Source organism: Dendrobates tinctorius, unplaced genomic scaffold, assembly GCF_039654945.1.
Source record: "Dendrobates tinctorius isolate UK_male_01 unplaced genomic scaffold, ASM3965494v1 ptg000285l, whole genome shotgun sequence".
Classification (NCBI taxonomy): domain Eukaryota; kingdom Metazoa; phylum Chordata; class Amphibia; order Anura; family Dendrobatidae; genus Dendrobates; species Dendrobates tinctorius.
In genome coordinates, this window is record NW_027361952.1 from 805176 (window position 1) to 821292 (window position 16117).

The following is a 16117-nucleotide window of genomic DNA, read 5'->3' on the forward strand; positions in this document are numbered from 1 at the left end:
TCCGAACTCACATCTTCTTCAAATAATTGCTTTATTGATCCAGTAGTATAAAAGGCACAAAAATGGTTGGACACAACAGCACAAAAATTAAAAGGGCAGAAAAGAAATATCTGCTGCGCTCTCAGGCAACATGTTTCAGACCTTCGTAGTCTTTTGTCAAGGTCTGAAACATGTTGCCTGGGAGCGCAGCGGATATTTTCTGTCCTTTTTAATTTTTGGTCTGTTGTGTTCAACCATTTCTTGTGCCTTTTATACTACTGGATCAATAAAGCAATTATTTTAAGAAGATGTTAGTGCCGGCTATCGTTTGAACTGTTATTTTTTCACTTCATAGAATATCCTGAGAACTCAGTAAAAACGTAAGCCGTGCTCTATATGTTTGTTTTTTTTAACAGTGGGTTCACATCTCTGCTTTAGCATACTGTGTTTTTTTTATTTTTTGCTAGGATCTGTATACGGCTTTACAGGAGTTTAATTTTAAGGCAGAACACATTGAAGATGCCATGTCCAATGCTGTGCTATACGGCGGAGATCTGCATTCTGCACTGGACTGGCTTTGCCTGAACCTACAGGACGGTAAGAACAACACTTTATTGGGAAAAACTTGGTTCTAAAGTTTTGACCACGAGGTCGTTTCAGAACCTGTTTTCCTGCCTCCCTTTATTTGGATCCGTTCCCAATTTGTGAAGAAATTTGTGAAGAAATGCACAGACCTATATGCCTATAGGATATAGTAGCGCCTCTTTCCTTTCACAGATGCGTTGCCTGATGGCTTCTGTCAGCAGTTTGTGGAGGAAGAGAAGAAAGTTAGAGAAAAGTTTCATCCCGCATCACAGCAGTCAGTTTGTGACAGTGTCGGCAGCTGTGGTAGATCAGCTGATCCGCCTTTGAAGGTAAGTGGTCGAAGTCACAAAGCTTGAAAATCAATGGCAAAAGGTAAAAGGCTTAATTTTACATTTGTGTGATGCTGCTCCACACTGGCTGTGTCACAAAGTGAGCTCCTTCCGATATGCAAATTGAGAAAGTAAAATTATAAAAATAACTTTTATCTCTGATATCAGTAATGAGTCTTCCCAGGAATCATATTGATAACTTGTGATATAATTTTTTTTTATTATTTTTTTTTCCAGGCCAGTAACAGTAAGGAGGAAATGAGCATGAAAGAGTGGATTCTCCGGTATGCGGAACAAAGCAGTGACGAGGAGGAAGAGCTGGATCTTAAGAAAGACCCCGAGAGTGAGAAGTTTGACCCTGTAGGTGACCACATACCCAGCATGGTGCCGTCACATGTGCACTCGGTTTGTGAAATCTGCAGTGATAGACTTTATCGTATACGTCGCAGTGGCGTCCATCACTCATACGTTGACTTGGGATCCATAATGGATGCACATCTAGCCGATACGTATCACGATGTGTTCATCGTCATAGGATAGGCTCACAACTAGCTTTTTTTTTTCTCCTACGCCTCATTGGGGGACACAGACAGTGGGTGTTATGCTGCTTGCCACTAGGAGGACACTAAGTAAACACAGAAAAAAGTTAACTCCTCCCCTGCAGTATACACCCTCTCGTTGGCTGGGAATTCCCCAGTTCTTGCTTAGTGTCTGTAGGAGGCACTTGGGTCTGGGTTCAGACCCCATCATTTTTATTTTATTTTTGAATTTTTTGTAAATTTTTATTTTTTTAATTAACGGAGTGAAGGGGGCGACGGTTCCTTTCTACGGCCCGCTCTCCCCCGAACGAACAACAGGCAAGCATGCAGAGTATACCTCCCCGTACACTTTCCTGCGACGACTGGGGCTGATTCTTCTGGAGATAGTTCCTTTACGGTCCCGGTACCCCACACGGATACGAGGGCGAACGCACGGAGAAGATTTGACCAGCGCTTTTGGATGCCCTGAATCAGCCCCACAGCTCTCCATCTCCCTGCCCATAGGGTGGATCGATTGAGCAATACCCCTGTAACAACCTCTCCGGCTCTGCTACATCGCCTGGGAGCTTTTTTACCTCAGGACCTGAGATGGAATGAAACCTGCAGCCTCCTGGACAACGCAGACGGCGCGAGCACCGGATTGGAGGTATGGGGTCTGGTCCTGGTCCCTGGGAGAAGCGCTGACCGAGTCTCAGCGGCGGCATACCGGCGCCCCATCGCGGCCCCCCCCCCCGCTCCCCCCCTTCACCTGGCGCTCGCCGCGGGTAGGCCCAAAAATGTCCCCGGCTTTTCAGCCTACTAGGCCGCAATTTACATAGCGCCGCCCACTGTTAGCACCGCCGCCCACGTCTTTGGCGCCTCTCGCTCTGTACGAGAGGCGCCCTGCTAGTCTCGGGGGGCCATGTCCTTAACCCCTTCTCTGCTCCTCGGGCTCTGTGACGGCTGCGGGGGTGCGCGCACGGATGGACAACACCTGGTGATGCTATAGGGCCACCGATATTCCTCCCAGGGACAAAGCATCAGGACCGCGGGTAAGCTGCATCTGCTCTCAGAGAAAAGCTGAACCCCTTCGCTGCACATTCCCTGCAGCCCAGGCTCTGCTTGTAACCCTTTCACGGGCACTATGTCTCAGTCTAAGGAAGCAAAAAGGGGGCTAATAAGAAGCGCACTGCATTCTTTACCGCTGGTACCTTTTGCAAGACTGCCTTGCCCAGTACCCAGACTAATCCGCTATGCACGGATTGCGACCCGGCTTGTGCTAAAACGCCATCCGCTGCAAGGTGCTCCAACTTTTAGTCCCCTTGTGTGGGCCGTGTCCTTGTCACGGTCTGTGGAGTCACTGACCAAGGCTATAGACTCCTCCGGGAATCCTATTTAAGTCAGAACGCATCTTTACCGTCCGAGGAGGGCTTTGGCGACTGCCGGGAACCGTTCGCCAGCAGGGGCCATGCTCGTTCAAGGGATCCTCAGGTCTCCAGAAAGCGGACCCATGACGCGTCCCCTAGTCACGCTCGCGATTCATTATCGGCGAGTTCTGTCTCTCGCTCTCACTCTCCCAGTTTTGGGCACCACATTTTAAAAAAGACATCAACAAACTGGAGCAAGTTCAGAAAAGAGCGACCAGAATGGTGACCGGTCTGCAAACCCTGTCTTATGAGGAAAGGTTGCAGGATTTGGGAATGTTTAGTTTGCAAAAGAGAAGACTGAGAGGAGACTTAATAGCTGTCTACAAATATCTAAAGGGCTGTCACATTGTAGAAGGATCAACTTTATTCTCATTTGCACAAGGAAAGACTAGAAGCAATGGGATGAAACTGAATGGGAAGAGACACAGATTAGATATTAGAAAAAACTTTTTGACAGTTAGAGTGATCAATGAGTGGAACAGGCTGCCACGAGAAGTGGTGAGTTCTCCTTCAATGGAAGTCTTCAAACAGAGGCTGGACAGACATCTGACTGGGATGATTTAGCGAATCCTGCTTTGAGCAGGGGGTTGGACCAGATGGCCCAGGAGGTCCCTTCCAACTCTATGATTCTATGATTCCTAATGTTCGCAGAGAACATGTCTCTGAGTTTGAGTCTGACACGTCAGTTCCTCAGAATTCCCCAAATGTCCATGAATCGCTTGATTTTCTGACAGAGTCAGTCTGCAAGTTTTTGACGTTGGACGAGGAGAATATTCCCGCTCCGGAACACGTTATCTCCTTTAAGAAGACTAAACATGTATGCAGGGTATTTGCCAGCCTTCCGGAGTTGAAGGACATTGTCTAGAAACGTAGGAACCGACCACATAAGCGGTTCACAGGGCAAACGCCTATCGAGGCTAAATACCCCTTTACTCCAGATTTAATGAAGGATTGGTTACAGTCCCCCTCGGTGGACCCTCCTGTATTGTGCCTTGCTCCTAAAACGCTTTGATCCGTTTCTGAGGGCTCTTCAGTCAGAAACTCCTCCGATCGTCAAATTGGCTACCTCACCAGTTCAGTTTTTGGAGCTTCAGGAGCGGCATCTCTCGCGGCGTCTTGAGTGGCTAAGGCATTGGCCACTTGGGCAGAAGTCTTAATTACTGCCTTCCAAGGTAGCAATCCTCCGGAGTCAATCAGTGTCGCCAAGTAGATAATTCACGCAGGGGATTTTGCAGTAGACGCCTCTTTAGATGCCGCTAATTGCACCGCTAAGGCAACTGTTAATGCAGTCTCCATCAGAAGAGCCCCATGGCTACGCGACTGGCGGGCAGATTCCAACTTCTCTGCCGTATCAAACTGGTCGCCTGTTTGGACAAGAAACTAGACCAGCTCATTTCTGACACTTCCGGGCGGAAGAGTAGATTTCTTCCCCAACAAGGGGCAGCCCGGCCGTTTTCGGAATCAACAGACGACTCTTTTTTCGACCTTTATCACAACAGCTCCAGCTGGTCTTCCACAGCCTTCTCTTCCGAATAAGGTCGGTTCCCAGGTCTCTCACAGACCTAACTGCTCTTGGAAACCCAGGCCCACAGCATCTGGATCTAAGGAAGCAGATCCCATAGATCCTCTACTCAATAACTTGTTGTGGTATCCGGCAGACACCGACAAAGTAGGCAGCGTCTGCTGTCATCCTTCCGGTCCCTCAAGACGAATGGTTCAGCGGTTTTTTATTCAAACCTTTCTTTGTGGTTCCAAAGAAGGAAGGAACGATTCGGTCCATACTGGACCTCAAGCTGTTAAATCAGTTTGTCAAAGTACGGCGATTCCCAATGGAATTCGTCCGATCGGTGTCGCCTCCATGCAAAGGGGAGAGTCCCTATCATCCAGCAGTTCCTGCGTTTTGCAATTCGAGAAGAACACTTCTAGTTCGTTGCCTTGCCCTTGGGTCTCGCCTCCGCAGGGTCTATACCAAGGCCATGGCGGCTCTCATGGCCATTCTCCACGCTCGGGGAGTGGTGGTACTGCCGTATCTGGACGACCTGCTGATCAAGGGTCCATCCCTTCCAGCCTGCGAGAAATCCGTGGATATCACAGTAAATACACTTTCTTGCCTGGGTCGGAAGATAAACTTCGAAAAGTCTTCCCCAACACCGGTCCAGCAGATTTCCTTTTTGAAATTGATCTTGGACTCTTCCCGCGGGTTAGTCATTCTCACTCCAGAAAAGGCCCGAGACTTACAACAGGCAGCGCGGACTTTTCCCGATCATTTTCTCACTCCATACGTTTTTCAGCATGATAGTTCTCGGAAACATGGTGGCAGCGATGGGAGCGGTCCCGTTCGCACAGTTCCATTTCCGCCCTTTACAACGTGCGTTGCTGTTAACTTGGGACAAGAATCCGTTCTCGCTGGACCGCCGGTTCCTTCTGTCCCTGCGGGTCATACGAGCCCCTAAGCGGGGGACACTGAAATCCTCCCTGAGTTAATGGAAGTTCTTTCTCCCAGGACCATGGTCAGTGGTGACCATCGACGCCAGTCTCCTAGGCTGGTGTGCGATTTTTTTTCTTCATCACCCCACGGCACAGGGTCGTTGGTTAATTCAAGGTTCTCCCCATCAACATCTTGGGCATTCAAGAGATCAAATTAGCTCTACTGAGTTTTCACCATCTCCTCGCAGGTCACCTCATCAGGATCCAATCCGACAACGCCACGGCTCTGGGGTATATCAACCGTCAGGGGGTACTCGGAGCAGGATGGCCATGCACGAAGTGAGTCACATCCTCCATTGGGCCGCGACCAACCATTCACCCATTTCAGCAATCCACACCCCGGGTGTGGACAACTGGGCGGTGTTTTTTCTCAGTCGCCAAGGCCTTGCCTCAGGAGAGTGGTCACTTCATCCGGAAGTTTTTTTCAGCATATCTGTCATCGCTGGGGGACTCCGGATGTGGATCATATGGCCTAAAGACTAAACAACAGGGTTCCTCGATTCATTACTCGATTGCGCGCTCCCGTGCATTCTTCCCTTGCTCCCGAGGGTCATCAAGAAAATTAGAGCAGAGGGAATACCAATGATCCTAGTCATGCCAGATTGGTCGCGCCGGCCATGGTATGCATAACTAGTGCAACTAGTCGCCGGCGTTCCCTGGCGACTTCCAGATCACATGGATCTACTCTTACAAGGCCCGATTTACCACCAGAGCTCCGGGGCCCTGCCTTAATTTTAAGAAGCACGTGTCCGTGCGCATTTATCACTGCATCTGGAGAACCCACCATGGTCGATCCCCACTGGTGTTTTCTATTCTTTCCATATTGGAATTCCTACAATCCGGATTAACGTCAGGTCTCTCGCTTAGCTCGCTCAAGGGCCAGATTTCAGCCTTGTCAGTGCTATTCCAACGCAAAATTGCCACCAAACTTCAGATGAAGACATTCATTCAGAGAGTCTCCCAGGTGGCCCCTCTATATATTAAGGGCCATTGGAATCATGGGAGTTTAACTAGCTATTCTCTCTTGGAAGGTGGTCTTTCTAGCAGCAATTACGTCAATTACACAAGATTCTGAATTGGCAGCCCTGTCCTGCCGTTCTCCGTTCCTGAATTTTCATCAGGACAAGGCAGCTCTCAGGATGTCTTTCCTGCCCAAAGTCGGGTCTTCTTTTCATCTCAATGAAGAAATTGTTAGGCCTTCCTTCTGTCCGGCTCCAGTCCATTGCATTGAGAGGGCCTTCCACACCCTGGATGTGGTCAGGGCTCTGAGACGGTACACCTCGCGGACGGTTCCCTTCCACAAGTCAAGATGCCCTGTTCCTACTTCCACAGGGGCATAGGAAGGGTCTAGCCGCTTCAAAAAACCACGCTAGCCAGGTGGATTTGCTTGGCTATTCAGGAAACCTACCGTGTCTGGGACACACCTGTCCCAGCAGGGATTAAGGTGCATTCTATCCGCTCAGTGGGCGCCTCTTGGGCCATTCGGCACCAGGCATCGGCAGAACAGGTCTTCATCGCTGCGACTTAGTCCAGCCTGCATACCTTTACAAAACATGACCAAATTCATTCTCAGGCCTGTCTGCAAGGCTGCGACTTGGTCCAGCCTGCATACCTTTACAAACATTGCCTAATTCTTTCTCAGGCCTCTGCGGATGCAGCTCTTGGCAGACGCATCCTGCAATTGGCAGTACCACAGTCAGTGATACATGGGGTATTAGCAATTGTATGTTTCCCCACCCAGGGACTGCTTTAGGATGTCCCACTCTCTGTGTCCCCCAATGAGGCGTAGGAGAAATAGGGATTTTTGTGTATTCACCGTAAAATCCTTTTCTCTGAACCAATCATTGAGGGACACAGCACCCACCCTGTTTGGCCTATTGGCTCACTGTAACATTTTTAGGTTTTGACAGAGTTATGATTATGGTCATTCGTTTAATGCTCCTACTGCTTTTTCACCTATCTGGGAAATTCCCAGCCAGCGAGAGGGTGTATACTGCAGGGGAGGAGCTAACTTTTTTCTGTGTTTACTTAGTGTCCTCCTAGTGGCAAGCAGCATAACACCCACTGTCTGTGTCCCCCAATGATTGGCTCGGAGAAAAGGATTATATTTTTATATAACTACTTTTGACATGTGTTTTTAGTAACCCACTGGAACTCAAACTTGCTATTGTTTGATTGCAATACATTAGTATTGTAGTATATATTGATTGTCACCTTTCATAACACTTTGGGCTCAAACCAGCAGTAATTATAGCAAAACAAACTCTTTTCCCTCAACCAGCCCGGCACCGGCTTTCCACCACTGCCCTGATTTCTGTTGTTTGTCTACAGTAATGACGGCGCTGCAGACAATTGCTGAGCTCAGTAGCTTTGCATATGTAGATGGCCCAAGCAGTTGAGCTGACTGACTGACTATGGTGCTGTTGACATGATGTCCGCACTGCAGGCAATCAATGGAGACATGTGTAACGGCGGAAAGTCTGTGCTGGAGGGGGGGGGGAATTAACTCTCACTTTGTTTTGCTATAGCATAAAGTGTTCTAAAAGGTGACAACGCCTTTGACAACCTCCTATGAAGCTTAGCGACTGGCTGGGTTTCATAGAAGCAAAAATATTGAGTCAAATGAGGCCATCAGAAGGCTTACGAGCAGACTATGTAGCACCTCTGACGATTCTGTATTTTGTGTTTTATGTAGAATGAACGTTATCTCGAGCTGACAGCGAAGTTGTTGGATGCCAAAGCTCTAGCTGCTGGCACGAAGCAAGCAAAAGACAAGGCCGGCCAGAGGGAAGCACAGAACAAAATAAGGGAATGTCAGCAAGGTACGGCCTCTATCAACAGCTTGGAAGAAAATCTGTGTAAGAAGCACAGGATTTTTTGGTTTGCTTCTTACAGTTCCTGGAGAAACAACAGTAAAGTGTGGGCCAAGTGCCTACTGAGTTTGTGGCCACTTTGACCATGCAATCATTTGTACCCAAAACACGAAGTGACAGTGACCACAGTGTGGATGGATGTCTTGGCATCTGTCCACCAAAGGAACCCAATGCAAAAAATGGTGTAGGAATAGCTGGAGATAACCCCCTCAGGAGAGAGTTGTGAGAAACAAAAAGGGCTGCAATCTGTTGTAGTGGGTAGGGTGGAAAAGCGGGACTGCTCACTTTTACCAGTTGTGCTAACGATGGCCACATCGCCAGTGTACGTTTTATATGAGGTATAAGGGTCTGCTGCAAGCCGGTGCTGTTCTCCTATGTTGTCCTTCAAAGTAGACCCTAGGATAAGTAAAGAGTGGACCGTGGAGGCAGAAAACCCCTTTGGACACTGCAGGTATACTCCGTGTTTGTCGTCCTTCCTGGAGGAAATTTGGATTTATTAGAATAACAAAAGGCAATGTGTTTCGACACTGAACCAGTACTTTCTTCATGCCCTGAAAAAAGCTCTGGTTCAGTGCCGAAACGTGTAGCTTTTTTGCTATTCTGATAAATCTAGTTTGTATTTATCACATCCCAGGTAATTCATTTCTTCCATTACCGATCACAAACATGGAGCATGCCGCCAGTACCCGAAGGAGTTTTCTGCATCCATGGTGGATGTTTTTTCTCGTTCGCCTTATTGGGGGACACAGAGACCATGGGTGTATGCTGCTGCCACTAGGAGGCTGACACTATGCACAAAAAAGTTAGCTCCTCCTCCGCCGTATACACCCCACCGACCGGCAGGAAATTCCTCAGTTTAGCTTAGTGTCAGTAGGAGGTGGACACGGGTCTTTTATTAGACCCATATCTACCTCAGTGTGCGTCGTTTCTTTGCAGGTTCCGGAGGGATACGGAGTGAACAGTCACATCCGTACTCCCACAAAGAGACTATGAGTACGGCGTGTACTGCCACCCCGTATCCTCATAGGTCTCCGGAGCAGGACCAGGAGCCTCGCACAAGTAGGTGCCAGCCGCACGGACGGTCCTTGCCCCCCGCCTCCCACCCTCTCGCCTACCAGAGCCTGAAGGTTGGATGAGGCGCGGATTTCATAGAGACAGACAGCGTGGGATTTTCAGGTACCTTTATTGTAAGGCCCCCTGCCTGGGTGAGTATGTCAGTCTTCCCCCGGCGTTTTCTCTTGGAGCGGTCGCCAGGGGGACCACGTTAGGGTCTCTGCACGCCCCGCATCCCCCCACGGTCACCGCATCCATGCAGGCCCCGGGTCTTCACGGGCCTCGTTCTGTGCTTTCCCCTTTTTTCCATCTCGGCAGGGGTAGCGCTGGAGTCGAGCAGTTCTGGGCAGGGACGCGGCCCGGTGTTGCGACGCGTCTTCCGCGCCGACCCCCTGCTGACAGGCGGCCGTCGCAACTAATTTAGGCCCCGGCTTGTGTTCGGGCCTACCGCAGCGTCGCGGCCACGCCCCCCGCCCCTTTCTACTAAGCGGGCTTCACTCCCGCTCTCCACAGGCCCTCCCCCCGCCTTTCCCTCTCCTGCCCAGCATATTATGGCTAGAGGGCAGCAATTATTAACCCTGCGAGGACCGCCCTTCCCCGGGACCCGCGCTTTTCTACAGGCAGGCGCCATCTTCACAGCCTGCCAGCTGGACGCGGCTGGAGAGGCTCCCCAGCCCCTGAGCAGTTTCTGCAAGCAGCTTTTTGCCTCTTTGGGACGGCCAGCCGGACTTCTCCCTGATCTGCATCCCCGGACAGGTCGAGCAGCATCGCTTTTGGGGACACCGGACCGTGAGTAGTTCTGCACGGCAGACTGACCCTTCTCCGCCCTCTGTCCCCCAACCTTCCGGCACTACCTCAGGTTTTTCACAATGTCTATCCCTAAGGCTGATCGTACCCGCTCTTCGGCCCTCCCCTGCACAGCCCGACGCCGCTCAGGAGCCATCCATAGCCCCAGGGGTGAGTGAGCCCTCCTTGCCGGGTTGGGCCTCCTCCCTATCACAGTCGGTGGCAGACCTCACCAAGGTGTCTCGGTCCCTAGTAGCCGTTCTGGATAAGTTGCCCTTGGGAGCTTCTGCGGGACCTAGCACGTCCCAGGACGTCTCATCTGAGCCAGCCAGTGTCAGTCGCAAGAGACCCAGGCAGGATCTCCAGGCGGAGTCCTCTCCTCGCCCTACCTCACCCCATACTCCCCAGCAGTCTCCCTCTCGGGCCTCCTCTCCCGAGTCAGGTGAAGCGCTTTCGGAATCTGAAGGGGTCTTAGAGCTGGATTCGGATCAGGATGCGAACATGAAGGTTACGGTGCAGAACCTCATTGCCGCGATTCTCCATACCTTCGACATCACTGACGCCCCTGCGAAATCCTCAGATCAGGAGGTTTCGTTCAGACGGGCGGAAACACCTTCCAGGGTGTTTCCCTTTCATTCCGAGTTTGGGAAGATTTTTACCAAGGAAAGGGAAGATCCGACTAGACGCTTTCAAAGAGGAAAGCGTCTCAGCGTGCTGTATCCGTTTGCTAAAGAGCTCACGGACAACTGGGCCGCTTCTCCTTCTGTGGACCCTCCCGTATCCAGACTCTCTAATAATACTGTTCTTCCGCTGTCGGGTGTAGCGTCTCTAAAAGATTCTAATGACAGAATCATAGAATCCCTAGCAAAGTCTGCCTTCGAGGCGGCATCTGCGGCGGTATGTCCAGTCTTTGCTTCATCTTGGGCAGCAAAGGCTATATCCGCTTGGGCAGAGGACCTTCGGCAGGGCATTCTGGATAAGGCACAACCGGAGCATTTGGCCGATCTCGCCAATCAGATTTCCCATGCGGGGGATTATCTGCTTTCTGCTTCCTTGGATGCCGCATCTTGCGCGGTTCAGGCGTCAAGCAACATCGTGGCAATCCGACGCACAATTTGGCTCAAGGCCTGGCAGGCGGACTTGTCCTCTAAAAAGTCTGACTAATCTGCCTTTTCAAGGAGTGCGTCTCTTTGGGTCCCAATTGGACCAGATTATTAAGGACGCTACCGGAGGTACGAGTTCTCTTCTCCCCCAATCCAAGTCTCGCAGACCTCCTCCAAGGCGTCAGTTCCGTCCCTTTCGGTCTTTCCGCCGTTTCAATGCGGCGGAAAACCCTTCCAACCAGCAAAGGCCACAAGCACGTCAGGAAAGAAAGAAGGTCTCCTTCAGGCTCACTCCGTCCTGGCGGTCCCACTCTTCCCAGGGAAGACCACCCAGATCTAGATCTGGACGGTCTACGTCCGCATGACTATCATCGGTCTTCCGTGGGTCCCTTCCAATTGGGAGGTCGACTTCTTTTCTTCAGCGACGTCTGGTTCGCCTCAGTAGAGGACGCTTGGGTCAGAGAGGTTGTATCGACAGGATACAAAATAGAGTTCGTTTCTCTTCCACGGGATCGCTTCTTCCAATCCCGTCCGCCACGGGATCCTGCCTTGATCCCGGGGTTCGGTTCGGCCATCGCCTCTCTCCTCAGCTCCGGGGTGATTGTGCCCGTTCCCGAATCGGAACGATTCACAGGGTTTTATTTAAACCTGTTTGTGGTGCTGAAAAAGGACGGGGCGGTTCGACCCATCTTGGATCTCAAGTTACTCAACAAGAGAGTTCGCCTCCGCCACTTCCGGATGGAGTCGGTTCGCTCGGTGATTGCCTCCATGGAGGAGCAGGAATTCATGTGTTCCATAGACATCCAAGATGCCTATCTACACGTGCCCATATTTCCCGGACATCCGAAGTTCCTGTGGTTTGCGATTCACCACGAACATTATCAGTTCGTCGCGCTCCCTTTCGGGCTCGCCACCGCTCCCAGGGTCTTCACGAAGATTATGGCGGCGTTGATGGCCTTGTTGAGGATCAGAGGTCTTGTTCTTTTTCCGTATCTCGACGATATTCTGATCAAGGCTCCCTCCTTTCATCAGGCCCGCCTAAGTGTGGCGATCGTTCTAGACACCCTGTCCAGTTTTGGGTGGATCGTCAACCGGAAAAGTCCTGTCTGATCCCTACTCAACGCCTTGTGTTTCTGGGCCTTCTTTTCGACACTCATCAGTCAAGGGTATTTCTCCCACAAGACAAGATTCTTTCCCTGCAGCAGGGCGTCCGATCACTACAGATCGCACGGTTTTCATCTCTCAGGACAGCCATGAGGACTCTGGGGAAGATGGTGGCAGCAATAGAGGCAGTTCCCTTTGCCCAGTTTTCACGCCAGGCCCCTCCAGCAGGCCATTTTGTCCAGGTGGAACAGGTCGGCTCTGTCTCTGGATCGTCCAGTTCGTCTTTCATGCCGGATCAAGCGGTCTCTCAACTGGTGGTTGACGTCTCCCCTCATTCTCTCGGGGCGGTCCTTTCTTCCCAGATTGTCACAACGGACGCCAGCCTCATCGGCTGGGGTGCAGTGTTCCGCAATCACACTGTTCAGGGTCGATGGTCGACTCAGGAATCAGCTCTGCAGATCAATGTCCTAGAGATACGAGCGATCCTTCTGGCTCTTGTCCACTAGGAACGGCGCCTCAAGGGCCTGCCTGTCAGGATTCAAACAGACAATGCCACAGCGGTGGCGTATATCAACCGACAAGGGGGGACACGGAGTGTCTCAGCCCTGGCGGAAGTGTCCAGAATTCTTCAATGGGCAGAGACCTTTGTTCCAACAATTTCCGCGGTTCACATTCCCGGCGTGGACAACTGGGCCGCCGATTTTCTAAGCCGCGAGGGTCTCGCGGCAGGGGAATGGTCCCTACATCCGGAGGTGTTTCATCTGCTCTGCCGTCGGTGGGGAACCCCGGACGTAGACCTCATGGCGTCTCTCCTCAAAAGGAAGGTACCACAATTCGTGTCCAGGTCTCGGGACCCCCTGGCAGGGGGCGCCGACGCTCTGGCCGTTCCTTGGTCACAGTTCGAGCTCCCCTACCTGTTCCCTCCCTTGCCTCTTCTTCCCAAGCTGTTGAAGAAAATCAAGGCAGAAGGGATTCCAGTTGTCCTCATCGCCCCGAATTGGCCCAGAAGGTCTTGCTTCGCGGACATTGTCAACCTTCTCACTGACGCCCCCTGGAAGCTTCCCGACAGGGCAGATCTGCTGTCGCAAGGCCCGATTTGCCACCCCAATTCTCGGTCGCTCAATTTAACGGCGTGGCTGTTGAGACCGAGGTTTTGAAACGGGCAGGATTCTCTGATCGAGTGATTCATACCATGATCCGCACCAGAAAGCCTTCCTCTTCCAAGATCTATTACCGTACTTGGAAAGCCTATTTCTCCTGGTGTGAGGCCAATGACATTGCGGCCATGGTTTTTTTTCGCTTCCTTCTGTTCGGGCTTTTCTTCAGACAGGGCTGGATGCGGGGCTTGCTCTCAGTCCCTTAAGGGTCAAGTTTCCGCACTGTCCATTTTATTTCAGAAGACGCTGGCCTCCCGGCCCCAGGTCAAAACCTTTCTTCAGGGTGTGGCTCACACGGTTCCTCCGTACCGAGCGCCCGTGGATCCTTGGGATCTTAATTTCGTTCTTGGGGTTCTGCAAGGTCCTCCTTTTGAACCTCTCAGGGATGTTTCCCTTGCCCTCCTTTCTTGGAAGGTGGCCTTTCTGGTGGCCATTACTTCCATCCGACGTGTGTCGGAATTAGCGGCCCTTTCTGGCCGCTCTCCCTTCTTGGTACTTCATCAGGACAAGGTAGTTCTGCGGCCTCCGCCCTCTTTCCTTCCGAAGGTGGTATCTTCGTTTCACCTCAATGAGGACATTGTTCTGCCATCCTTCTGCCCGAGCCCAGCTCATCCTCGGGAGCGATCCTTGAACAAGCTGGACCTGGTCAGGGCATTGAGAGTCTATCTAGCCAGGACATCTTCCTTGCGGAAGTCAGACTCTCTGTTTATCATTCCAGACGGTGCAAGGAAAGGTCACCCAGCCTCAAAGGCCACTCTTGCTCGCTGGATCAGATCGGCAATTTTGGAGGCATACCGGGTCAAGCATCGTGCAGCTCCTTCAGGGATCAGAGCGCACTCTACCCGGGCGGTGGGTGCCTCCTAGGCGGTGCGCCACAGAGCTTCCGCGCTGCAGCTTTGCAAAGCTGCAACGTGGTCTTCGGTTCACACTTTTGTGAAATTCTACAGGGTCCACACCTATGCTTCGGCGGACGCCAGCCTAGGTAGAAGGATTCTGCAGGCCGCGGTGGTGAGTCCACTGGCCTGATGGAAGTTTGTTTCCCACCCCAGGGACTGCTTTGGGACGTCCCATGGTCTCTGTGTCCCCCAATAAGGCGAACGAGAAAACAGGATTTTTTGGGTTGCTTACCGTAAAATCTGTTTCTCGGAGCCTTCATTGGGGGACACAGCACCCTCCCATGTTATACAACTCTTGTTCTTATGTTTGTCGATTGGTTACAGTTGAGTTGTTCGTTCTGTTTTCAATCTATTCCATTACTTCTCCTACTGCTTTCTCACTAACTGAGGAATTTCCTGCCGGTCGGTGGGGTGTATACGGCGGAGGAGGAGCTAACTTTTTTGTGCATAGTGTCAGCCTCCTAGTGGCAGCAGCATACACCCATGGTCTCTGTGTCCCCCAATGAAGGCTCCGAGAAACAGATTTTACGGTAAGCAACCCAAAAAATCCTGTTTTTGCTGGACCCTCTCAATTGGAAAGGCAGTCTGCTGTTCTTTCCTGTACAGTTAAAAATGGATATGCAGATCTGACTGACTGAAGCCAAAAGAACTCACCGTTGGCTCTGTCTCTTAAAACCCGCATAGGATCAGTATGGCTTTAACTATTACTCTTGATTTGCTTCTTTGTTTTGTAATTCTTTTCTTTTGTACAGAAATGAAGATGCTGGAACAGCATCCAATGTTTAATTCGGCAGTGAAACTTCCCGAGGAGAAGAATGAATGTAAAAAGGCGCCAGCAGCTCCTCAGGATGACGCGGCATTAGACTTTAGTCTATTTGACAATGCCAGTGAGGTCCAAGAGGTGAAAGGTATCAGCTGAAAACATGCACTTATACTATTTGGGTTCACATAATGTAACAAAAACTAAAAAATAAAAAATGATATTTATACTTTAAAAATGTAAGTGCCGCCCAAAACATCCAAACTGATTTCAACATAAATGAAGTGATCTGGTTGGTCAGTTTTTCTGGGCTGTTACTGTTTTGTAGGTTCACGATTAGAAAGTCCATCGTGGCCTACATTTATTACAGAAGCTTCATTCTAAGCTTGTGTCACTCCTCTCAAGACAAGAAGTTAAAAAGACGAATATGCAAATAAAGTCCGTGGAGCCTCATTTAAGAGTCTCAAACACGGGACTAGCCAGATCTTCCTCCAGGGAAGGACCCAGCCAAGGAGTGGCTCCTTTCGGAAACCACCATATTAAGTGGCCCTTTAAGTGAATATCCAGCTCTTTACGAGGTAACAGATATGACAAGGGAAATACCAAGGCCAGGTATCCATCCACAGTCAGCTGTTTCGTGGTGTTGCCCCTCATCAGTGTGGAGTAGGATTCTGGCTAGGTGGGAGGAATGCCTACTAGACCAACATCACGAAACAATCACTGACCTCAGGGAGACCAGTCAAAGAAAACACTGCGGCAGCCGGCAAAGGCGCTCAAACACAGTGAAATCCTAGGTGCAATAGTCCCTGGGAAATACAAATATGCAAATAAAGTCCGTGGATCCTCATTTAAGAGTCTCAAACACTGCTGCCGCAGTGTTTTCTTTGACTCGTAAAGAGCTGAAGGCCACTTAATATGGTGGTAATGGTGGTTTCCTAAAGGAGCCACCCCTTGGCTGGGTCCTTCCCTGGAGGAAGATCTGGCTAGTCCCGTGTTTGAGACTCTTAAATAAGGCTCCACGGACTTTATTTGCATATTCGTATTTCCCAGGGTGCAATGC

At 50.7% G+C, this 16117-nt stretch overlaps 1 protein-coding gene across 4 annotated transcripts in view; it reads left to right on the plus strand.

The window, feature by feature from the left end:
- Positions 1–16117, plus strand: part of DHX29 (DExH-box helicase 29) — a 125400-nt gene that overhangs the window by 14437 nt on the left and 94846 nt on the right. For 3 of the 4 annotated variants that reach the window (XM_073559940.1, XM_073559943.1, XM_073559941.1), the window contains exons 5-9: positions 447–576; positions 757–893; positions 1131–1298; positions 8021–8147; positions 15050–15205. In XM_073559940.1, the coding sequence (XP_073416041.1) occupies positions 447–576; positions 757–893; positions 1131–1298; positions 8021–8147; positions 15050–15205 (718 nt within the window). The remainder of the gene's footprint in view (positions 1–446; positions 577–756; positions 894–1130; positions 1299–8020; positions 8148–15049; positions 15206–16117) is intronic. The other variant, XM_073559942.1, reaches the window with a different exon arrangement.